Consider the following 26,050-nt stretch of genomic DNA (forward strand, 5'->3'; position numbering starts at 1 on the left):
ACATGTTCACCATTACCTCCATCTCCAGCTTTACTGAACATGTCAACATCAGTCTGGCTGAAGCTCGTGAATGCACACCTAGTTTTAGCAGCACTTGCAGTCGCTGACTTTGCCATTGAGGTTTTTTTTTCTTTCTTTTAAACTAGTTTCAATTCTGAAACTTTGTTGGTCCATTTGATTTTTAACTCTTTCCCTGCCATTGACAGAATTACACTGTTATACTGTAGGGGGCGCTATTACACACTTACCTTCTGAAAGAGTACTGATCTCCTGATCACAACACAGGAGAAGAAGAAACAGAAACAAGCAAGAGAAGCATGTAAAATAACATGATTATCAAACATTAAAGGTGCTGTATGTAGGATCCAGCGGCCTCTAGCGGTGATGTTTCAGATTGCAACAACAGCGCTCGTGCTCGTGAAAAGCAATAAAGTTACAACTGTAGTCTTTCACATCAGATAACGTTAGCAAATGGTCGGCGTTAGCTGGCAAACTAATGATGTCTAACTTGAGCCAACTAAAGCACAAAATCACAATATATTTTACATGCTTTGAAGTATTGTTAGCTTACCTGTCCAAAAGGATGAAAGCCAACTCAGGGTCTGTTTTTATACCTAAAACAAAGCGGAGGTCTCTCCATAATTCAAACGCTCTGCCAATGTTGATCCGTGTTTTCGTCCTGAGTCGATCCGATTGACGTTTGGCCTGACGAGCTTCAGCAGATACTTTTTTTTTTTTTGGGAGTTTGTGTTGGAGTCTGTGTTGTGCTGGAGGCAGGTCGTTTTTTGGTGTTATCAGACTCCATGTCGTTAGCTGCAGTGCCGTCGCAATAGACTGTATATATAAAACAGAGAGGCTCGGGAGCTCGCATGCACGTCACATCCGGTGGATTTCGCAGAAAATCCGACCCGGACACTTCACATAAAAATAGGAATACTGGCCTTCAGAGGTAATAGCAAAACGCGAAAAGTGGATCATTGTAATGTGTGATTACAACCCCTTCACAGACGGGCAATAAAATAAGGATTCATTTTATAAAAAAAGTTACATACAGCACCTTTAAACAGCATATAAATCAAAAGTGTCTAATGTTACTGAATGAAATGTTGAACCCATTGTTGTGTTCTGAGTAATTGTGCTAGAGGGCGCTCGTGAGGGAAAGAGCGAAAAGGGGAACGAGAAAGAAATGTAAGAAGAGAAGAAGAATGTAATACAGTGAAATAGTCATGGTTAAGTGAGTTCATATAGCAGTTAAAAAATAAAAGGAGTTACTATAAAAATAATAATAATAATAATAATAATAATAATAATAATGTTAATAAAAGAGCATTAAAACTGTTAAAGGTGGGATCAGTAGTTTTTGAAAAACACTTTTGGCCAATGTTGATATTTGAAATCACTAAAACAAACACGCCCCTCCCCCAAAAGGATCTCCCCCCTAATTTAATAGCTCCGCCCCACACTTACGTACGCAACCGTAACCCAAGCAACTAATATGGCGGAATCTGCTGTACCGGTGAAAGCAATGTGTTACTATGGTAATCCATGTCGCATGTGTTTAAGTAGTAATGTGTGTTTTAACGCATTAATGGTTCAGCTTTGTTTCACGTGGAAGACGACGCTCAACGCCCACAAAGTTATCATGATCAACTCGATGGCATGAGCACGACAGTCATAGTAACGAATATATTACAACTATAACAAGTTTAGGGGGTTATATCGGGTTATATCATGGCAGCGCCCAGGGAACCGTGCTGGTTGCCGATGTAAATAGACATGGCGGCGCCCAGGGAACCACGGCTACGGTGGCAGTAAAACCCCCAAAGTGTTTGTTACTGCTCAACCCTGAAGATAGACACAATTATAATGCACTTGTCGGGGCACTGTGAAGGCGTTTTGGCCAATTTGAGAGGCCAGGGCTCCTGTGTTCTGAACTGAGTAATAGACGCAGGCAGCCAGGAGAGCAACTGAGAGTCCTGGCAAATGATATTGAAAATTTGACTCAGGGAGCATATGCCCACATGCCACCGTCAGTTCAAGGGGAGCTTGCGAGAGACTAATTCATACAGGGCCTTACTCCTGTGAAGCTCCGTTGACAGACCCAACTAGCCCACCCTCAAACCCTCAAACCCTCAAACCCTGCAGGATGCCTCGGAGATGGCGTTGGAGAGGGAGATTGTTTGGGGAATTGCATGCCGGACGAGAGACAGCGCAAATCTGTGTCGGTGAGGTCTACTGACGTGGGGGAGGGGCTAAGCGAAAGGCCAGTCTGGGTTTCAGAGATTACTGAATTAATTCGAGCTGTGGCACTGCAACCTGATCAACGCCCCTGCACACGGCCAAGGGGTTGTTGGGGTTGTGGGCAGACTGGACATTTAGTTCGTCAGTGTCCTAAGCTAGCCAGTAACCAGGGAAATGGGACAGGGTGCGCATGATCATCCCAATATGAGTCATCACCAGCAGGAGTCTCAAGAGATGGACAAAGGGAAGATGATCAAGGGCTGTTGGGGTTGGCCTCATATTAGTGTTATTTGTGCATGGTTTTTCCAGCCTGCTGAAGAAGGATAAGTCCTTCGCTTGGACTGAGGGGTGTCAAAACTCTTTTGCTGCCCTGAAAGAGACTCTGATCACAGCCCCTGTATTGGTCCCCCCCTGACCTTGCACTGCCCTTCATTCTGGATACTGATGCCAGCAATGTGGGTATGGGGGCGGTTCTCTCTCAGGCAGGGGTTGGGGGAGAGCGAGTGGGGGACTGCACTCGCCTGTCCAGTCCCTCGCTCCCCTGCAACAGTTCCCCGTAGGAGGCCCAGTGCAGAGAGTAGGGGTGGATGTAATGGGTCCTTTTCCTTGTTCGGAGAGGGGTAACAGGTTTGTGCTGACGGCTATGGATTATTTCACTAAATGGCCAGAAGCTTACGCACTGCCTGATTAAGAAGGCGAGACAGTGGTGAACGCGTTGATGGATGGCATGTTCAGCCGGTTCGGGGTTGCAGAATCCATACACAGCGACCAAGGCCGTGATTTTGAGTTGCGTGTCTTCTCTGTGATGTGTGAAAAATTAGGGATTCACAAAACAAGGACCACCCCTTTGCATCCCCAAAGTGATGGCCTCGTTGAGAGGTTTAACAGGACACTGGCGGAACAGCTGGCCATTGTGTCTGCCAAGCAGCAGCGAGATTGGGATACGCACTTGCCATTTATCCTAATGGCGTGCCGATCCGATGTGCAAGACTCAACCTCTTGCACACCCACCCTTTTGATGTTGGGGCGGGAGATCAGAACATGTCTTTTGGGAGGCCACCTGATGTGCCTGCTGTGCCCCCGGGCCCTGAGTATGCTAGAAAGCTTCAGGACTCATTGGAAGCCACTCTTAATTTTGCAAGGAAGCAGTTGTTAAAAGTGGGGACCCGGCAGAAGCGAATTACTGAGGCCGGCACTGCACAGCGGGAGAACTGGTGTGGGTGTACAGCCCTGAGAAAAAGAAGGGCAGGTGCCCTAAACTTGACCCCAAGTGGGTTGGGCCGTGCAGTGTTCTGGAGAGAATCTGAGAAGTTGTTGACCGAGTTCAGCTGCCTCGAGGGGTAGGAAGGTGGCCGTGCACCGGGACAGATTGGCACCTTACAGAGGAAGTATAGCCCAAACACCGGCCTCCTCTACAGTTGTGCCTACCCCGGAGGCTGGACCAGGACCCCGGTCGAGCACTTCCAGTCCTCTGGCAGACCCACATGCAGCCACACCAGTTCTTGAGCTGCAAACCTAGCATTCATATACAGCCCGGCTTCAGTTACACAAGAAGGGCAACTGCGGCCTCAGCGAGTCAGGAGGCCGTTGAGACGGTTCAGGGTCTATGTTTGTTCCCTCAAGGTCCTATCATTTTCTCCGCTCGTGCTACAGTATGATTCCTGAGAGTGACTATTTACCTTGACACTGTTAATCACAACACCCATGAAGAGGAAACGACTGAAGCTTTTAGGGGGTTGATGGACTCAATCTACTTCATCTGTGTTTTGATCATCGATCCGAATCTGATCTTTGAGAAAATGTTGATTTTTTGTGAAACTTACCCACATTAAAGTGTTGATAAAAAAAGAATACATAGAGCTAGAATAAAATGTTTAAAAGCAGAGGCTCTATATTTTATGTGCAGATGTTCATACAACAAAATATTCTGGGGAACATGAAAGTTTTGCGAAAATTATCAAAAATGCGAGAGAGTTAAAAGTAGTTTAGAAGGCAGACATAATCAAAGATAGCCAGGCAATAGTCAGACATCCTGTAATGCGCTCATGGTGTCTGTGCATTTGTGTTTTTTTTTAACATGTTCATTGTATCACGAAATCAAGACAATAACTAATAAATGTGTTTTCCAAGACTAATTTCGCGCAGCTGGTTAGCATGTGTCACAGAGCATATACTTCAGCTTAATTGTAAAGGAAAATGAGAGAACTTTTAAAATAACAAATAAAATTAGCATTACTATTTATGTAATTATTTATTAATTCATGCATTTTTTTAAAGGGAGAAAATCAGATTTTGAAATCACAAAGCTTATTTAAATCTGGTCCTATAATCTTTACCACCAGGAATGGTAGTTTGAGTGATTCTGTGGTGCTGCTGTACAGAAGCAAAGCCTCATTCTAGGGTTTCTATAAGTTGGCAGATGTCCATCAGCTCAATACAGCACAGCCTCCAGTGACTCTGCTTTATGGTATTTCATCAAACACCAGAGCAGGGAATAAAGCTGATCTACGCAGCTGTTGCGCCTCCTAGTGGTCAAACATACAAAACACTGTCCACAGATGCAGAGCAATCCAGTCAAACACTTGAGGATTTAGAGATTTGTGAATGAAGTCTGTCAAACAACATTCTAGTCTTTACAGTTTACAAATGCTTACAGATTAGAAATATATGCCTTTAAACATAAATACAGAGAACAAATATTTATTAAAATATACTGAGATTAAATGATTATGGAAAAAAGTTGAGTCTTAACATATATTTTGTAGTAACAGATTTAAACTTTTTAGATCATGTATTTAACATCCATCTATCTATCTATCTATCTATCTATCTATCTATCTATCTATCTATCTATCTATCTATCTATCTATCTATCTATCTATCTATCTATCTATCTATCTATCTATTATTTCTAATCTATCTCTGTCAATCCATCTATTTGTCTACCTATCTATCTCTCTATCTATCTATCCATTACATTTCTTAAGTCAATACTTGTTTACCTTGTTAGACAACATTGTCAGTGAAAAGCTTGAGAGTAAATATGAGAAGTGATGTATGAAGAAAACATACTAAATATGACCAAATATCACTTGGAAGCAGAATATTTTTATTGTGCGTCATTTCTGGTAAAGTTGTAATGTGTGTAAAATTATTGAAAAGAAATGTTTAATTGTATTTAGGATAGAAAAACAAGACATAATTCTCCTGTGAGATGTATACTTCCACTTTTGGACATTCTCAGTAGAAAAAAAACACTAATTAACATCCTATATTTGATATATAAATGTAATGATATATAAATGTATTGCTGCCTGTTGTTCATGTGTGTTCAGTCAGGCCCAGTAGATGAGTGACGGAGTGCATCAGGTCCAGTCCCAGATAGGCGTGTGTGAGGGAGCAGACGACACCAAGCCCGGACTGAGCGATCAGAGCCCACTGCATCTTAGCACTGAAGTACAGCGGCTCCAGTCTAACAGAGGACAGAGACAGGTGAGCACACACACACACACACACACACCCCGGACTGAGCGATCAGAGCCTACTGCATCTTAGCACTGAAGTACAGCGGCTCCAGTCTGCCGGAGGACAGCCACAGGTTAGCCGACACCAGCCCACACACACACCAACAGTACTGACCACACACACCAACATTATTGACCACACACACCAACTGCACTGACCACACACACCAACATTATTGACCACACACACCAACATCAACATTACTGACCACACACAGCGCTTTACCTGCCCTGAGCCGACTCCGCATAGCCGTGGAAGTACAGATACCGGCCATACAGGTACAGGATCCCGAAGAGCGCTGCCAATGCTAGAGAGAGAGAGAGAGAGAGAGAGAGAGAGAGAGAGAAATATCACATAGTAGAACCATTTTTGGTTCCTCAAAGGATTTTTCAGTGATCTGGGGTTTCATTTATAAATGCCCCTGTGCTCAGGGCAGAGATCGCAGTCCTACTGGTGAAGGACGCGATTGAGCCGGTCCCTCCAACCGAGATGAAGACTGGCCATTTCTTCGCTTTGCGTTCGAGGGGCGGGCATATCAGTACAAAATCTTACCCTTCGGGCTGGCCCTGTCGCCCCGTGTCTTCACGAAAGTCACAGAGGCGGCCATTGCTCACATGTGCGAGCGTGGTGTTCGCATTCTCAACTACCTCGACTCATTCTGGCGCAGTCAAGAGAACAGTTGTGCGAACAAAGGGACATGATGCTCAGTCACCTCAGCCACCTAGGGCTTCGGGTCAACTGGGAAAAGAGGAAACTCACCCCCGGGCAGAGGATATCTTTTCTCGGTATGGAGCTGGACTCGATCACCTTGACAGCACGCCTCACGGAAGCCCGCGTCCAGTCAGTGTTGGACTGCGTGAGCTCGCTCGGATTGCTTCATATGAGGCCACTTCAACACTGGCTCCACGGTCGAGTCCCGAGATGGGGGTGGCAGCGCGACTCGTGCCGGGTTTCCTCTCACTCTCAGCCCGTGGTCGGACCCTTTGTTCTAAGGGAACACCTGCCCGTAGAAACAAGTGTCCAGACATGTTGTGGTCACCACGGATGCCTCTGCCATCGCCTGGGGGCTATGTACAACGGACATGCATCTTCAGGTCCAGCTGATATGGAGGCGCTTCGGGAACGCACAGGTAGATCTGTTTGCCGCCCCGGACACGTCCCACTGCCAGTTGTTTTTCTCCCTGACCGAGGGCACCCTCAGCATGGACGCACTGGCACACAGCTGGAGCCTACGCAAGTGTGGGTTTCCCCCAATCAGTGAGCCTCCTCGCACAGACACTGTGCAAAGTCAGGGAGGACTAGGAGCTGGTCTTGCTCGTTGCGCCGTATTGGCCCAACCGGACCTGGTTCCCTGAACTAGTGCTACTCGCGACGGCCCCTCCCTGCCCCATTCCTCGGAGGAAGGACCAGCTTTCGCAGAGATGGGGCACCATATGGCACCCGCATCCAGACCAATGATGGTAAAAACGAAGTGATACTTTTAAATATTAAATTAAAATCGGCAGTAGGTGGCGGTAAGTCACTGTCTTTATGAGCGAGTCATCGAGTCATTCATTCATTCAGTAACGAAGGAAGTGGCTGTATTTATGAATGCGTCATTGAATCACTGACTCTCACGATTCATTCAAAGCCACAGATTTGTTCACGAATCACCGCTGTGTGCTGCAGTTCTGCTATGGCTTTCATTGCAAAATAGAGCAATGAGCCTACTGACAATACTGTTTTAAATGTAGTACATGTCACATTTGAACTCGTGTGGATATTCGGGAAACATTGCATTCTTGCTCGTATAATATGATCAACATTAAAAACACTGCTGAATATCAGCCTGCATTTTGATCGCAGATTTAGTCGCACAAACAGCGCAAGCAGCTCGTGACAGAACACAGACCGACCGAATGACACTTTAATTTAAGTAGAAAATCTCAAATGAAGATCGCTGAACTCACGCTTACTTGTCTGTGTTTTCAGATAATCTGCGCTTCTTCAGCAGTGTAGAGAACGCGGATCGCATGGTTGCCAGATACTACTGAAAAGACCGGGTAGTTCTTTAAAAGAAAAGCTCTGACTGGGGGTTTAAATGATTGAAATCTGGCAACCGTAAGCATGAAGGCTCGTAAAAAGAGTCTGTAATGTGTTGTCTCCTCCTTTATTCAACAAAAACAGGTGGTTTTGGTCAAGTTTTTGAGGGAAGTTTTTTTTACACACATTTCAGTCTTGTCTTTTTTCATCAACAATATTGCATGTGTTGATATAGTCCGGGAAAAAATGGTGGTCAACGAACAATTTTCGTCATAGTTTTTGTTAACGAAATTAACACTGATGTCTGGTCCCTGGACGGGATGCGGAGGTTCTAGGTGACCTACCCCAGGCGGTAGTTGACGCCATCACTTCCGCTAGAGCCCCCTCTACGAGGCGCCTCTATGCGTTGAAGTGGAACCTGTTCGTTGATTGGTGCTCTTCTCACCAGGAGAACCCCCGAACTCGCTCGATTAGAGCAGTGCTTTCCTTCCTGCAAGAAGGGCTGGAGCGATGCATTTTCGGTCGACGAATCGTGCCTGGAATTCAGCCCGGCTAACTCTCACTTGATCCTGAGACCCCGGCCAGGATACGTGCCCAAGGTTCCTACCACTCCCTTCCGAGACCAGGTAGTGAACCTGCAAGCGCTGCCTTCGGAGGAGGCAGAACCAGCCCTAGCTTTTCTCTGTCCCGTCTGTGCTCTGCGTCTGTACGTGGACAGAATGCAAAGCCTCAGGACCCCAGACCAGCTCTTCGTCTGTTACGGAGGCCATCAGAAGGGAAAGGCTGTCTCCAAGCAGAGGATGGCCCACTGGATAGTGGATGCCATCGCCTTGGCTTACGAAGCCCAAGGCGTGCCCTGCCCACCCGGGTTGAGAGCCCACTCCACTAGGAGTGTTGCTTCTTCTTGGGCGCTGGCACACGGCGCCTCGCTGATCTGTAGAGCTGTGTGCTGGGCGACACCTAACACGTTCGCTAGATTTTATAGCGTATGTGTTGAGCCGGTTTCTTCCCGTGTGATCGCTTCAACCAGACAGTAACACCGAAGTTCCCGGTCTAGTGTCGGCTTGCTGCGCCATTCCCCTCCACATGGAGCGGATATGTCCGCTTTTTGCTCCAGTCGAGTTCCCCACTTAGGCGAACCCTGTCGAGTTTCTCCGCACCCCTCGGCGGTCGGAAGTGGCGGAGCGTCCGACGCCAGTCCTAGTACTTGTATGCTTGTGTAACCTGTGCTAGGCTGGGTCCCATATGTTGTGATCCCGGCGATTTAAAGTGGTTTTCCGTCATCTGCCGTCAGTCCCTCAGCTCACCTTTCAGGGCCTGTTTTGTGCGACGCAGCGGTTATGATTGAGACCCTTTAAAGAACCATTATTTTCTTTCTTAGTGTTAAGAACATTTAAAGTCCCCCTGTAGTCAATAATTTTATCCTTTTTTAAAACTCATCTTTGATCACCAAAATTACATTTAAATGTTTTTTTTTTTCTTGAAAAAATGTCTTAATGCCTTAAAATATCTTGAATGTAACTCGACACCCTTGCCTCATTTAGTATGCACGGTTCTATGAATATGCAAATGAACCCCGCCTCCACTCACTCACTCAGCTCAGAGATCCACTGGTTGACGATCACACGTTGATCTGATTGGTTACAAGGTAGTTTGTGACGTCAGAAACACCAGTGATTTCAAAGCGTGTGTTTGAGACTGTCTTTGGTTCACTGCAGTTTTAAGGAGGAAACACTCAGCAATGGTGTCGACTTATGAACTTACACATGCTTTGTCTTAAAGCATATTAAAACACCACATAGACACATAAACAACATTAAAAGCTGGATTTTCTCCACAGGGGGACTTTAAATGTTCTTCAAGGAACCATAGATGCCAATCAAGAAGCTTTATTTTTAAGAGTGTAATAGTAACTGTGATGCTTGATTTAACCTAACATTGATCACCAGCTTATTTTAGGCCCGTTTCATTCGTTTAGATCTGAGGTGTTTTTTTAAAGAGCACAACAAAACAACAGGACTGCACTGTTTTGCATAAAACATTTTCAAAGTTTGTTTTGTTTGCATGCAAAACTGAGGTGTGTGATGTCAGATTATGGTGGAAGTCAATGTCAGATGTGAGAGCTGTTTAATCTAGATAGACTTAATATAGTTAACCACAGTAACAAGGCAGGTATTATGTGTACACTTCTCACAAGGGGAAGTTCCTCTTTCTAGGCTCGCCTAAGGTGATTTGCTTGACTTACCGTCCGTCAAGTTCCCAAAAAACCCCTCTAAACCCGTCAGAACTGACCAGTCTGACCAAACATAAAGGCATTTTCACTCTTTCAAATGAAACATTAGATGCTCTCTGTTACTGTAAATAAATCAAGGCATTTTCAGGGCGGTGTGTTTCTGTCGAATGCAATAATAATCCACGAAAACACGCCAGCATAACTAGCTTAGGTTGCTTTTTCAAAAGCTCTTTCACATGAAACATTTGTTGTGTTGAGCCATTTCAATTACTTTTGTTTGATTTGTTTGTAAAGTATGTAAATGTGCCATTAAATCTGATTTGCAATGGGGGTTGAATAATTTCGATTTCAACTGTATTTGCAAGCTGCTTAATATTACAGCTGCATTTCATCACGATTAATTATGGAAGCTTGTTTCCGCCATGGTATAAAACAATTAAAAAGATAATTGCGACTTTTTTTCTCTCAATTCTGACCTTTTATCCCTCAGAATTGCGAGATATAAACTTGTCATTTTGACTTGTTTTTAGCAAATGCGAGTTTAACCCTCTACAGCACAGGGCAACGGGAAGTTTTCTTAAGCCTATGTTCAGTACATGGTTTTTAAATTATTGCAACCAATTAGAATGGTTAAAAAAGTATCAAAGAACAGTCCAATAAGGGTTGAGAGTCACTATCATGCACCATTTGAAAGTGCGATGTCCTGGTCACAGGAGCACATTGTGTGAGAAGAAGACAAGATTATTTGCTTTAGTAATCTTATTTAAAATGACATGAACTTTACATAAAAAATGTGTGTGTGTATGAAGGTGTAGAGAAGCCTTTTGGAAGGTTTTATGAAGTGTTTTTATTTTGCATGTTCAGAAACTGGGTGCACAGGAACAGTGTAACGTACACCTCTATTCAAAGCAGAGAGGAACTGCTTTTTGAGTGAAATCTCATTACATGAAGTGCATGATATGACATGACACACTACATCATACAAACCTATGCCTGTATATTATCAAATATATCAATGTGTTTCAAATGTTTTTCCCATTTTACTTAATGATTTGTATCGACACTTTTGAGAAAGATTTGTGATTTTTGTATTGCTCGCTGAGCATTGTATGATGCTAATTTCGGGGGGTCGGGTCAGGGGAATTATCCATAAATCAATAAAATGTTCCCAAATGAGCCAAGAAATTGTGTGCAGTAGAGGGTTAAATTATTATTTTATGACTTTTCTCAGAATTGTGAGATATTAAGTCTTTATATCTCACAATTACGAGTTTAAAGTCGTCATTCTGACTTGCAATTCTGACTTTATAACTTGGAATAACTATATTACGCATTTCCGTAATATTTATAACAATTTCCGAGTTTATATCTCGCAATTATGACATTATAACACACACTTGTGAGTTTATAACTCGCAATTGTGACTTTAAAACACACTATTGCGAGTTTATATCTCGCAATTCTGACTTTATAACAATTTCCGAGTTTATATCACGCAATTATGACTTTATAACTTGGAATTGCGACTTTATATCTCGCAATTTTTAGAAAAAAGTCAGAATTGCGAGTTTATATCACACAAGAAAAAAGTCAGAATTGCGAGTTTATATCACACAAGAAAAAAGTCAGAATTGTGAGATGAAAAGTCGCAATTATGTTTTTTATTCAGAGGCGGAAACATAATTAACTAATATGTTCTTCTTTGAGAACAAAGTTGGCAGTAGTCTACCTGATGATGATGATGGTGGTGCTTGGTCTTTCAGCTGAGAGAGACTCACCTTGACTGAAGAAAACTCCAGCCAGCCAAAGTGAGAAGACGAAAATGGGGAAATACTCTGAACAGTTCGCTCTGGAAAAGCAAGATGATGACAAACATAATGAGACAAAGCCTCTCAGCATTCATATCATGTGTGTAAGTGCGGTTCCTCTGACTCACTGGGCTCGGAAGACCCGCTCAAACTCGGGTGGGCCGGTGGTGGCGGGCGGAGAGACAGAGTGCTTGCGGCGCGCGTAGATCACCTTCAGGGAGAAGTACGCTGAGGGAATAAACACGTTATTACCAGTCTATGGTTATTACACGGCTCTGTGGAATACTTGATTCTGATTGGTCAATAGCGCCATCCAGTGGTATGCTATGATGCATTCAAGTCCTCCTGGGAAGTTCGTATTTACGAGGTGGGAAGTCGTGTTTACGACCGTATGTGCGTTCAAGTCACTTTCGTTGGCGTAAGATGGCGGAGTACTTTCTCTTAATCAACAACACAAAAATACAGCAAGGTTTTTAAACTCTAATTCTATAAAATGAAGAGCAAAGAAATGTGCATGAGGTGTGCTTCGCTTTTTTATGTTTTTAATTAATTTATGAAGCCACTGCTAACTTTATCGTTACATATTACATTGTTATATTATAATGCCATCATCTTCTGTGCAGGCAATTAGCTTACTTCGCTGTAAATAGAAAAGCCTTACAATATCACTGATAAATAAGAATTGTGGTATTCCGCCATGTTTCTCACGTACACACGCCCCCAACTCATAAAGATCAGGGCTTACATTGTGGTGGGTGTGTTCAACTGGTAAATATGATCTTTAAGGCTCTTGCACACTGAGTCCGAAATTTTCGCACGTTAAAAAATAAATACAACCTCACGTTATGTCAATCACACCTGCACACACTGCTTCTGAAACTTTCGTCCGTCAAAAAAATATTCGGATCGGGTTTGATTTTCTGCGTTTTTCGCATCCGTAACAAGCATTTGAATGGTGTTTTGACAATTTAGAGCCACAGAATGACGGATACGAAAAAACGCAAGCGAAAATTTCGGATTCAGTGTGCAAGGACCTTAAGACTTACATGGCTCTTACTTGATTCTGATTGGTTCTTTATAACAATTATAACAGCTCCATCCAGCGGTGTGATATTCCCAGATACAACCGCTGAACACAGACTCATCCGGGTCACAAGTCAGCAGCGGCTGCAGCGCTATACGCTAGGAACGTTTTTTCTTTGTGGAAGTTTTGCGTTTGATGAGCTAATCAAATATTAAAATTCTATTGAATCAAATTTTTTGTGTACAGTTATTTAATTATGCCATCCAGTATCGTGGACTCGCTCGTTTCATACAAACGCAGCGGCGGCCATTTTGTGACTATTGTTTTGTACACTGTTGGATTATAAAATACAAACAGGTACGATTTTAATCTGAAACAGTTTAATCTGAAATCAATATCTCTTATCTCCATAATTATTAATGTGTTATGATTAAGTTGTTATGAGTGTATACCCTCTTAAATGTCCGTCTTTGATCTTGCCGCTGAAACTGCTCTCTCTGCGGAAGCTTTGCGTTTAAACACCTGATGATAATAATTCAACTCAGATCAATATTTCGTGTTTAATGATTTACTTATGTGGAAGTAGCCGTATAATAAGCGGGATAATGTAGTAGTAATAATAATAATAATAATAATAATAATAATAATTGTATAATTACACATTATCCCTCATACACCGGCTTCAACGCGGATTTATCCTAATTATAAGGCAAACAAATTTCTAAAACACATTGCGAAATATCCCGTTCTTAATCCGGATGTTTGGTCTTTAATTTAAACATATGTCATCATATTCACCTGACAAGCAAAAATATTAACACTTGCTTTTAGTGAATGTATCTGACAAATAATCTTTCCTGAGGGAAAATAATTCTTTCCTGTTCTGACAAATCTTAAAGGGATAATTCATAACTCTGTCATCGGAACATAGAAGATATTTTGGTAACACTTTAAGGTTCATTAGGTAACTACATTAGTTAGAATGAACTAATAATTAACTGCACTTATACAGCATTATCTTTGTTAATGTTAATTTAAACATTTAGCCAACTAATAATTTATTAAAATCTTGTTAACGGTTAATGCACTGTGAACAAACATGAAAAATGAACAGCTATTTTTATTAACTAGCGTTAACAAAGATAAACAAATACAGTAACAAATGTATTGCTCATTTTTAGTTCATGTTAGTTAATACATTAACTAGGCTAATGGACCTTACTGTAAAGCGTAGCTGATATTTTGATTATGTCTCAGTATTTTTGTCAACGGTCACCAAAACAATCTTCAAAATACTATCTTTTGTGTCATAAACGACATTAGGGTGAGTAAACTATCCATTTAAGTACACAATAACACGTGATACAATAAGTTTGTCCAACTAACTTCCAAGTCTGATTTTGAAACGTGTAACCTTTATTGTTTTAGTATATATTCCACTTGTTACTCGTTTCAAGGCTAATCCTCTCATATCAGTATCCTACGAGCCAACATGATTATTGGAGTTACTTTGGGTCACGTACTAGTTTAAAGTCCAACCATCTCACGCAGCAACAGAATCATTTGTCCATTCTTAGACGTGTCCTACTTGAAAGGGTTAAATTGCTCATGCACTTTCATCACACTGTATAAAACTGTTTCCCTGAGCAGACTGACGAACATTTATTTGACCAGTTACCTTGCTCCATCATTCCCAGCACTGTGACGGCTGCCAACAACACGACCTGATCCAGCATCATCCCTGTGGACTCTCTCTGCGTGCGGTGCGTGCGTGCGTGTGTGTGTGTGTGTGTGTGTGTGTCCAAACCACACGCCCTGACTCTTCCTTGATCACTATATTCACCATGACTAGATTGGGCGGGTCACAGAAATTACCCACATTACATCACTAATAGTATTCTGACAGCAGGTGCAACAGGTTTCAATAAAAAAAAAAACACACAAAATAAAAAAAAAACATTAGTGTGTATGTGAAACAAGCAGTTAAAATAGGACTTCAAAGCACAAAACGTCTTATTTATCTTTGGAAATATTTTTTTACACAATGCGTCTCAAAAAAATCAGATTTTTTAATTTTAATTTTAATTTTTTAATTCTACAGTTAAGAATACAAGATGCCTGTGCTTTTCAGTGCAAATCAGTCCTCCTGTCCCATGGATGGCTTTTAAGCAGGACGCACATTTATCAGATTCAGAGTATGCTCTCCTGAACCTCGAGACAAAACTAGGTTAAGTGTCATTTCTGAACGAAAAAGGTTTTTTTTTTTACTTGATCAGACCATCTTGATCGGTACTAAACTTGGTAAAGGTTTTGGCACTTGCTGTGTGAACAGACAATGTGTTGCTGCTGCCAAACACACTCTCACTGAAAGCTCATTTACTGAGGTATCAGCCTTAAATTTGGAGCACGACTTGTTTAGATTAATGGCTTTGAATTTCTTGCCGTTTTAGAGTAAAACGTGATTTTGAAAATCTATATTTCATATAAAAAAATGTAAATTGTTTTTTTTGTGCATTTTTAATAACAATAAACATAAAATTCTCCACGTTTTTTTTTTTTTTTTTACACTTTTCACTTCAGCAATAATCTGCCGAGTGTCGTCTTTAAAAGAGATCAAACTGAAGTCTGAGCGCTGAACCATTCATATTTACCACAGTTTAAGTTGGAAATTAAAATTTCAGGTCTGTGCTCAGTAAGTGAATAAATGGATTTTAAATACACTGAAAATAAAATTTACTACCATAAAATCCGCTAAAAAATACAAAATATTAAATAAAAACTAAAATATAGCTCATTAATTTCATTGAAATATAAAAAAAAAAATCGGTAATTTTTGACCGACACGCACCAGAGGGTTAAAATGCACAAATGATTCCAGACACGCATAAAACACACCAAACAAGCTCATTTCTAGAGAACTATATTTACATAATACTCTTGTTTTACAGAGAACCATAATAAAAAGTATAAAATACTTACAAAAATTTGCAACAATGTACATATAAAAATAAGATCTATCTTCTCCTGAACAATAGAAACTGCATACATACAAAAAATATATATATATAAATATACATGAAATCCTGTCACAGAATCCGGGATGAAGTTGAGAGTTCAGGCAACCGCAGTCGGGAGAAAACAAAACAGGAACATCACCCCTCTTCCCAACACAGAAGTCTACAACTACGGGTCGTTCAAACTCATCTTCAGAAAAAAATAATAATTAATAATATTAAAAGTGTAGTGTAACATGAGAAAGTGTAATGATGAGATAGATCTCCACTTTCACTGGAGAACTGTAGAGTTCATCAGTTCTTCACTATTAGTCTCATCTATACTCCTTCAAGCCATCAGGACTTGATCAAACATCTACTTTCTAAATTTAGTCGATCCATGTGGAGCATAAACCGTGTACTCAACGCAACTAAAGGAGAGCTCTGACACTGTTGATTCCCTAATGTCTCTCCGAACTCCTCGTATGCCTCCTGTTCTCCAGTGGAACTATGATCACACACACACACACACAGTGTTCTGATCCTGCTCTGAAGGGCCACATGTCCTTATTAATGGATGCCAATCAGCACTCAAAGGATCCGATCTCAAAAGTTTGCATTCTCAGGCCCTCAAAAGCTGTTGTGGTGTAAATAACCAGCCGAAAATGCACAAATACGTTTCCATTTTAATTGAAAGCGGTGTGCAAACGGCCTCTAAATGATAAGCTAAAGCATTTAAAACTAATGAATCAACATTAAACGCTCATTTTGGATTGACCCGTTGTTACAGGTGGCCCTCCAGGAGCAGGACTGGACCGTCCGTTCATGGTCTCACGACTTTCGGACCGGCACTGAGTGCGAGTACGTGACACTAATCGGGTGAACTATTGCTTTAGACTCACTGTAAATCACATATTGTGCATCTTCAAGAGTGCAAATGTAAGGCCTGTGGGAGCATGGGAAGACACGCCTACAGTCAACACAACCGCACCGACGGCTGAACGCAAGCGGACACTCATGGGGAAGATGGTTCAGTGGTTTTACTGAGCCACAGGTTCAGTAGTAGAGCGCTCTCCTCTCTCCGGTCAGTGACGGCGGCGGCGGCTCATTCTGTCATTCATTTACAAACTCGATCGAGAACACAAACACAGCAGATATGATCCGTTTCACGTCTTCTCCTCACTGGTGACTGGCCAACAGCTCGTCGATGTCGTCCATCCACTCTTGGGTCGACTGGTTCTTCAGCAGAGAGTCCACCAGATCGGTCTCCGCAGGGAACCCGGATAAGCCAGCTCCTGATTGGCTGTTGTAGCTGAACTGGAGCTGCTGATTGGCTGATCTGTTGAGCTGGTAGGCCTGATTGCACTGGAGTGCTGTGGTGCGGTTGGGTCCGGCCTGCGTCTGGCTGAAGGGCCCCAGGTCCGGCAGAACCTGCTGGGGTTGAGTCGGCACCTGCCCCTGCTGGGGCGTCTGCTGCTGGGGCAGATTTGTCCGCTGTTGGTTCATATTGGGCATCATTTGTGCAGGGTTCATGCGACCCGCCCCACTACTCCCCATGCCACCCTGAGGGAACGGGGCGTTGTTGGGAAGCTTGGATAGCCTGGCCTGCATGTGGAAGCCGGGCTGGAGAACCGGGTGCTGCTGGGAAGCCTGTGTTTGCCAGGACTGGGCTTGAGTGGGCAAGGCACCCTGGAGACCGGTGGGCATAGCATTAGCCATGGCGTTGGGAATGCTATTGGGAAGACGTGCTAGTTGCTGCTGCTGCTGCTGCTGCTGCTTCATCATGGCAGCATTGGGCTGGCTCTTAAGGTGCGCTTGCTGTTGCTGCGCCGCTAGCACGCTCTGCCGGTACGCGTTGGACATGTTGGACACCTGCGCTCTCTGCTGGTTGGGGTGGTTGGGGTGCATGGGCATGTTCCCGTAGAGCACTTGCTGCACGTCGAGACCGCCCGCGCAGGACTGAAGACTCATGTCTGCTTGACTGGCGGCCGGAGACGGGCCGGTGCTCGGGACTGCGTTCCCCATTCCCATCATGCTTTGCGTCTGAGAGAACATCCGCTGCGTCCCGGGGGCGGCGCCGCTCAGAGAGTTGACGTTTCCTATCGGTTGAGATGCACCTGGAAACAGAGTAGAGCGCAATCATGATCAGAAGAGAAAGACAGATTTAATCGGTTTCATTTTCAAAGAGATTACAGCTACAACTGAAGTAGCCATGGGTGTTTTCTTCCGGATTGTGATGCGCATACAAGTGTAACAGACACTCTGTGGGGCAGGACTGGGTCAGTGGGTGTTGAGATTAGAGGTTGAATGATTGATCGGTTTGGCTGATTAATTGGCACTGATAACCGGTTGCTGGAACAACATTATACTGTACGAGAGCGAAATAATAACTCTCACTAACGCCTTGTGGAGTTTGTTTTGACACTTCAGATGTGGATTTAAAACACAGTGAAGCGGTACAGTACACTACCGTACGTGTTTTAAACCCACATCTGAAGTGTCAAAACAAACTCCACTAGGCGTTAGTGAGTTTTTACATCACGTACGGTAGTGTACTGTACCGCTTCACTGTGTTTTAAACCCACATCTGAAGTGTCAAAACAAACTCCACTAGGCGTTAGTGAGTTTTTACATCACGTACGGTAGTGTACTGTACCGTTTCACTGTGTTTTAAATCCACATCTGAAGTGTCAAAACAAACTCCACTAGGCGTTAGTGAGTTTTTACATCACGTACGATAGTGTACTGTACCGCTTCACTGTGTTTTAAACCCACATCTGAAGTGTCAAAACAAACTCCACTAGGCGTTAGTGAGTTTTTACATCACGTACGGTAGTGTACTGTACCGTTTCACTGTGTTTTAAACCCACATCTGAAGTGTCAAAACAAACTCCACTAGGCGTTAGTGAGTTTTTACATCACGTACGGTAGTGTACTGTACCGTTTCACTGTGTTTTAAACCCACATTTGAAGTGTCAACTCAAAACAAACCATGAAACAGTACAGTACACTACCGTACGTGATTAGATATTATGAGTAGTTCATTTGTTGACTAGATGCTGCATTAGCGGAGAACAGCAGTGTGTCTGAGAGGACGCTAACATTAGCGCCTCAAGCGGGCAAAACAACACTTACTGTAGCGATTGGTGCCATCTATCTGCATATCCGGCTGGCCGCTTTTATGCAGTGGTTATGCAGCGAAGTGGCATATATAAAGCTAGTGACGTGAGCAGGCAAACCGTGCCGTCATGCAGCCGACAGACACAAACCACATCAAGCTTTAGATTTCAGTTCTTCATCATCGCTGTATATCGGAAATACGTTTTTACGCTCACGAGGCGGTTTTTCAGGCAGTTCGAAAAATAAATATATTTCGTAAAGCTGCAATGGAAACGTTTTTTGCACATTTACAGGTCACCTGACGTAGATGGCGCGTATGTTTGGACAGAAGACGAGACAGAGTTATTCATTAAACTCATAAAAGACAAAAATATTACAGTAATACTGGATTCTAAACCACAGAGAAACGCCACAGTTTATCAAGAGCTCGAAGCAGAATTGAGGGAGAAACACCCAGAAACTCCTCATATGAGCCGCTCTCAGTAGAAAAGGACTTCCTTGCCATTAAAGCTTGGATACACGCCTACGTCTCCTATTAACAATAGGCCTTTATCTCATTTCCTGGTTTCGGAACGTTCGAAATCGCCAAGCAGGGTACTCACACTTCCGGTGGTTACTTAGTCACACCTTTAGATGAAAAGTAGGTCAGTAAACTTAAATAAAATCACGATATAGACCAGTGTCTGTCAATATTAAACCGCATAAAGACCATTTAAATAGGAATCGTTTCATTTACAACACACACACACACACTGAGGCACGCATGACGCTCGCGATGTTTTCAGCCTAACGTATTAACATTAATGCACTTCATCAACACAGCCGCTCCGAGAGTCACTTCAGCAGCATTTTAGCTTCATTTGAGGAAAACTATCGTCATATCATAAAGCACAGAGAGACTCAAAGGTCTACGGCAACCCGTCAAAATAAAAGTTTGGTTTAAGGCGAGACACTACAGGTGAATAGGGTACAATTGTTAACTAGCAGATATCACCAAGAAACTTTCCCAGTTGATTACCTACATTAAGATGAGAAAAAAATGTATTACAAGTTTTCTGTAATTTAATGTTTAAATATGCAAATTAGGCAATATCTAATTAAATATGTGCTAATTTGCATATATTTTAAATCTGAGTATTGGAAAAAGCCAGATTAAAAATGATTTTTTCATTGTGTTCACATATTAGAAAAAAAATAAGTGATTTTTAGTATACACACACAAACACACATTATATATGTGTATATAAATCCTTTTTTTTTTTTTTTTACCATGCTGTTAATTTCCTATAAGGTATTTGAAACGAAATGAACCGACACAATAAGAGGTTCTGAAAGTGCTGTAATTGTGTGTGTGATCACTCTGCTTACAGAATGTTGTGACAGACCCAAATCATCACTGCTGCATTGTTGCATTTTCCCAGTTGCCAAATATGGTAATGTAGTGATTACTTTCATTTCTGGCGCTATGGCATTTCTGCGCTGTGTCGGAGATGTTAGCGCGTCTCTAATAAGATCAGTCACAAACATGATCCCTGCACGATCTAATCTATAGCGTCTTATTAACTCACTGTCATCCATTGTCTGCAACACATTTCTTCTCCCTCTTCGTCTTTCTGCCATTTTCTCCTCTCCTCTTAAAAGTCCTCGTCCGTGCTCCTAACAATTTTGACCTTAAGACCTCTTTTAAGGGTTAAGATGCTTTCTGAATTACTTTTTTCTGAATTACTGAATTTTGTCACTAGGAGCTACTCTTTGCATTAAGATTCTTTATGAATACGGGCCCAGGCTAGGAATAATATATTTACAAATCCCTCTGTAAATGTCTTCATAATATAACTAGGTACAAGACTGGAAGGTTTGGTGTATATCGGTGCTGCTGAAGTGGAGATTTGGGACTTGGAGAATGAGAGAAAAGTCATTTTGAGAAAACGGGCTTTAAAGATTTATCATCAGCCAATGAGATTGTGCATTCAGCACTTTTACTTTCACGATTGGTTGCTGATAAAAAGGAAATTACCATATTTGTAAAAAAAAAAAAAAAAACTATGTTTTTGCCTGCCGTGTCTCGCCTTAACCTTTGAAGAAAGTTTAGCTTAATACATTTGTATTAGTACATTTTAAATAATTGGTTATAACAATTTAATTAAAATGGAATCAAGAAAACAACAAAAAAAGAAACTTTTGGGAGATGCGAGAGCGAAGTAGTCCAGTGATGATTAACAGGCAGCCATGGTGAAGACGCGGTACACTGATATTGTGATAAAGTGATGCGATAAAGGCCTATAATGGCTAGTGCGGCGGCTGAGATATACGTAAACCTGCTGACATCCGTCGCCATGATTTCTGGAATTACTTATCCGGAGAAAGAAAAAGAAAGAAGACGTTTTAGTCGCATAGCATCGTTTAATAGAAATGCTGTCATTTCGCAATCGGTTTTTTTTAAATCTACATTTAGACAAGGACAAGGAAGTATTGTTGCGCTCAGATGAAGGCTAGTTGTAGGTACAGGTGCGTGAAAACCAATAAAATGTAGAAGAGACTGTAGAAGGTTCGCACTCTGAAAAAACTAGACAAAGTCTTTAACAAAAAGAATCAATTATTTTAATAGAGCAAGAGCAGACGTTTCAGCCATCCAGCTATTCTCAATGCTCATAATGAATCAACAACAGACATGCAGTCAATTAATACCCAATAGTAGGGCTGGGCGATATGGCCTAAAAAAAAAATCCCCGATTTTTTTACAAAAAATCCGATTTACGATTTAAATCGATTTTTTTTTTTTCCCTACTTAAAATCAATCTGCAGATGACAAAGAAATTGTTCAAACAATTTTTAATTGTTTAATTTTGTATTTCCCTTCTGGGATTTGATTTGGATTTTCCCCTTGGGGTTAAAGTGCAATCAGAAACAACAAGCCAAAAAGACAAGATGGCAGGCCCTGGCTTTGTAAACAGTGAAAATGTAACATAACGTAACATAACATGAAATGGGTGGATTGGGATTGGTGGGGAACGTGACATTTTTTTTTACATCACAATCAAGTGTAATGTGATTGTCAAAACATTTGGTAACTAAACAGAATTTTATTAAGTTTAGTGACAACACAATGTTTACATGGTACAATGACTGGTATGCTACTGTTTTTATTAGCCTATTGCTTTCACAATTTCAATTCAATTCTTGTGATTTGATTCTGATCTTGATTCAATATCGATTCCTTTGGATAAATACTAGGTACAGTAGATAGGCTACATGTTAATTTAAAGCCCTGTCAGCTGGTATTATTATTAAAGGTTAAAAATAACATCTCAAATTAAATATTATGCGTTTTTTTATAATAACAAGTTCAACATTATAATATTTTAATGATATAGGTAAAAATATAATAAATATGTAATATAGTTATCATATTTAGCAAAATAATACTCTATACAGCAATTATTTTAAAGTCCAACTAACGTGCTATGGTCATTAATGAGCTTTCCAGAGGTAAAAGTAACTTTACATGACGTATTGTCCTCCAGCTGTTTTTATAGACCTATTTCCGCAGTTGAAAAACACAGATCGATCGATTTTATTTCATTTCGGTAAGTTGAACTGTATCTTTCAAATTACCTATTGATCATTCGTGTTTATTTAGCCTACTATTAACTAGTAGTAAAGAGTAACAGATGATCGGTTCACGTGCCGCTTGAACTCTGTCAGCGATCTGTCAAGCGCCAAAACGGTGTTTATTGTTTGAATTTCGTAATTAAATCGACAGAATCTGAGAGCTGAGAATTTGTTTCATAGCAATAGTAACATTCTCTGTCTTGTCTGTCGGTGTCAGTGGCCTCTTTGCTTAGCGACTTTTCTCTGCGTGAGAAAATGGATGTGTGGCGTCAGAGCGTTTAAAAAGTGACGATTGCGTGAGTCTCACGGTGAATTCGTGAGAGTTGACGGCTCTGCGGATTCAGTTTGTAAGACTAAGTTTTTTGGCGGGTGTGTTTGTGCTGCCGCGGTCTTGCCGTGTTGTTTGTGTATCTCTATGCCAAACGCGCGGGGGAAGAGCTGAGCCCGTTCGGAGCTACGGGAGCCCAGAGGGGAGCGTCGGCGAATGTTAAAGAGAAAACCGATTTTCATAAAAAAAAAAAAAAAAAAAAAAAAAAAAAAGACGTAAACTGCACATTCGAATTAATCGATAAAATCGATTTATCGCCCAGCCCTACCCAATAGTTAATCAGGAAACAATTAACAGGTGCAGAGGGAGGGGCTTCAGCCCAGACCCAGAGAACAAATAGAAACACAATTCTTTTAATAGAAAAGTTAACAATATTTATCTCTAAAAAAAGAATAAAAGCATTTACAGAAAACATGAATAGTTTATCTCTTCATTCATCCCTTTCGGGAAAAGGCTGTTAAGTTCATAAATCCAAAAAGATTCTCTCTGTAACAGTTCTTTGTCTACATCACCACCTCTCCTTTTAGGCAAAACTCTTTCAATGCCCAGAAATTTCAGGTCAGAAATTGCATGCTTAGCTAGTTGAAAATGTTGAGAAACAGACGAAGTTGCATCACATCTCCTGATTGCACTCAAATGTTCCAAAATTCTCGTTCGTAAAGCCCTGATAGTTTTGCCTACATACAACAATGGGCAAGGGCAAATCAAAATGTACACCACGTGGGTAGATTTACATGTAAATCAATTGCTTGATTTTATATATCTTACGTGTGTGCGGATGTGTGAAAGACTGGAGTTTAAGGTAATGTGAACAGGAAGTGCAACTTTTGCATGGAAAATTACCCTGGGCATTAGAAAGAGTACCAGAAGGAGGCGTGGCAATATCAGCATGGCCCAGCCTATCTCTAAGGTTTGAGCTTCTGGACCAGCCTATCTCTAAGGTTTGAGCTTCTGGACCAGCCTATCTCTAAGGTTTGAGCTTCTGGACCAGCCTATCTCTAAGGTTTGAGCTTCTGGACCAGCCTATCTCTAAGGTTTGAGCTTCTGGAAAAGACACACAGAGGCAAATTTTGAAAAAGTTCATTCAGTTGATAATCACTTTTAATTATATGCCAATGAGAATTAACAATGTTTGTAATTTCTCTGCTCAAAGGACTATGGCCCCATCCACACTACTGCGTTTTCGTTTAGAAACGGAGAATTAAAACGAATACGATCTCCGTCCACACCAGCGTTTTAGCTGCGTATTAGAATTGATCTCCGTCCACATTAAAACGACTGAAAACGCGGATCACGTGACCATTCACCAACACTGGGCATGCGCGAGCCGGTGTAAAAACAACTTCATTGATAAAATTATCCCACCATGCGCTGGTTCTTCCCGGGTTAACCCAAAACCGACGCTCCACGTACACGGTCGATACCGGGAATTGTCAAACATAACTATTTTATCGGGAATTGTCAGTTGCACACGGGAATTGTCACATTGTCACTATTTTACCGGGAATTGTCACAGATCGCTCGAATAATAGCTTCCCTCCGGCGCATGTAGGCAGTTAGCATTGTAAAATGCAGAATTTACTTGCACAACAGCTGCTAGAAGAGATATAGCCTACGCCATGACTGATGACACCCAATCATAGAGCCGAGCGTGAGCCTCTACTACGTCATCGTTTCTAAAGTCCTCCATTTTGACCCGTCCACACTAAAACGCACTCCCGAGATTCAAAACGAAAAACGGGTCGGCAGCGTTTCTAAACTTCTCCGTTTTGGGTCTCCGTTTTTGCCGTTTTAGTGTGGACGGGAGGTGCAAACGTAGCAAAAGGTCTCCGTTTCTAAACGAAAACGCAGTAGTGTGGACGGGGCCTATGGGTCAGTTTTACAATGCAGCGATTCTCATTTTGTTTGGAGACCAAATTAGACGAATGTGTACCAGAGGCACGTACTTTGTTTAGTGCTGTATCAAGCCAACTGTTGGGATATCCCCTAGAGTTGAAATCTCTATATAGAAGTCTTGCTTTTACCTCAAAATCATTTTTGTCAGAGCAGATACGATGCAATCTGGTGAACTGACTGAAAGGCAGACCACGTTTCAGGGATGTTGGGTGAGCACTTGTGGCATGAAGTAGGCTATTTTTCTCTGTGTCTTTCCTATACAAAGAAGAAACAATATGTCCATCAATAACAGAAATACAGGTGTCTAAAAAGTTCACACTAGTGGCACTTGCTGTATAGGTGTACTTAATAGAAGATCTTAAGCAATTCATGTATAAGACAAACAGTTCAAATTCAGATAATGAGCCATGAAAAATCACAAAACAGTCGTCAGTGTATCTCTTGAACAATATTATCTAATCCAGAAAAGGATTATTATTGAACACATACTGTTCTTCCAAAAAACCAAGATATAAATTGGCATATTCAGGGGCCATAGTGGCACCCATAGCTGTGCCACTGATCTGAAGGTAATATTGATGTTCAAACAAGAAATAGTTTTTAGTGAGCACTAATTCAGACATATCTACAATGAATTTAGTAGGTAGACCATCATCATTAGTCCGAAGATCAAGAAAATACTTCAAGGCAGTCAAACCATCAGTATGGGGAATGTTTGTATATAAAGAGGTTACATCCATAGTAGCAAGCAAAACATTGTGGATTAGATAGATTTTTATGAACCTTAGGCAAAATATAGAAAGCTGGTCTAGTTGGGGTACGATTGAACAAATATTGAAATTCTCGTTCAGAGATAAGAGAGGAGGAGTGAGCTTGAGAGAATTTCAATATTTGTTCAATCGTACCCCAACTAGACCAGCTTTCTATATTTTGCCTAAGGTTCATAAAAATCCATCTAATCCACCAGGTCGCCCAATTGTTGCAGGTAATAATAGTCTTACTGAACCTCTTTCTAATTTTGTAGACTTCATTCTCAGACCTTTGGTTACTTTGCTCCCAAGCTATCTCAAGGACACATCTGACTTCCTTAAATGTCTGTCTCAGATTGGTCATCTAAGTCAGGGTGTTTTGCTTGCTACTGTGGATGTAACCTCTTTATATACAAACATTCCCCATACTGATGGTTTTGACTGCCTTGAAGTATTTTCTTGATCTTCGGACTAATGATGATGGTCTACCTACTAAATT

General features: G+C 41.6%; 2 protein-coding genes across 2 annotated transcripts in view; both read right to left on the reverse strand.

Annotated features, from left to right (window-relative positions):
- Window positions 1-5,374: 5,374 nt before the first annotated feature.
- On the reverse strand, window positions 5,375-14,646 carry ltc4s (leukotriene C4 synthase). The gene is made up of 5 exons (XM_084431141.1): window positions 14,532-14,646; window positions 11,958-12,057; window positions 11,800-11,870; window positions 5,992-6,073; window positions 5,375-5,713 (listed from the first exon to the last, which is right to left on the reverse strand). The coding sequence occupies exons 1-5, from the start codon at window positions 14,590-14,592 to the stop codon at window positions 5,563-5,565; spliced, it is 465 nt and encodes a 154-aa protein (XP_084287267.1). The 5' UTR covers window positions 14,593-14,646; the 3' UTR covers window positions 5,375-5,562.
- Window positions 14,647-15,757: 1,111 nt separating this feature from the next.
- Window positions 15,758-26,050, reverse strand: part of maml1 (mastermind-like transcriptional coactivator 1) — a 45,747-nt gene continuing 35,454 nt past the window's right edge. Inside the window, exon 5 of the mRNA XM_084431136.1 lies at window positions 15,758-17,963. Within this exon, the coding sequence (XP_084287262.1) occupies window positions 17,026-17,963 (938 nt within the window). The 3' untranslated portion in view covers window positions 15,758-17,025. The remainder of the gene's footprint in view (window positions 17,964-26,050) is intronic.

The sequence above is a fragment of the Rutilus rutilus genome (genome assembly GCF_951802725.1).
Source record: "Rutilus rutilus genome assembly, chromosome: 14".
Taxonomy (NCBI): Eukaryota; Metazoa; Chordata; class Actinopteri; order Cypriniformes; family Leuciscidae; genus Rutilus; species Rutilus rutilus.

What these genes read in the sequence shown, in the direction of transcription:
- ltc4s (XM_084431141.1), bottom strand. Translation starts at nt 14,592, where the DNA reads ATGATGCTGGATCAGGTCGTGTTGTTGGCAGCCGTCACAGTGCTGGGA. An exon ending in TGGAGTTTTCTTCAGTCAAG is followed by an intron (nt 6,074 to 11,799) that starts GTGAGTCTCTCT and finishes CTCTCTCTCTAG; the next exon opens with CATTGGCAGCGCTCTTCGGG. An exon ending in GCGGAGTCGGCTCAGGGCAG is followed by an intron (nt 5,714 to 5,991) that starts GTAAAGCGCTGT and finishes GTCCTCTGTTAG; the next exon opens with ACTGGAGCCGCTGTACTTCA.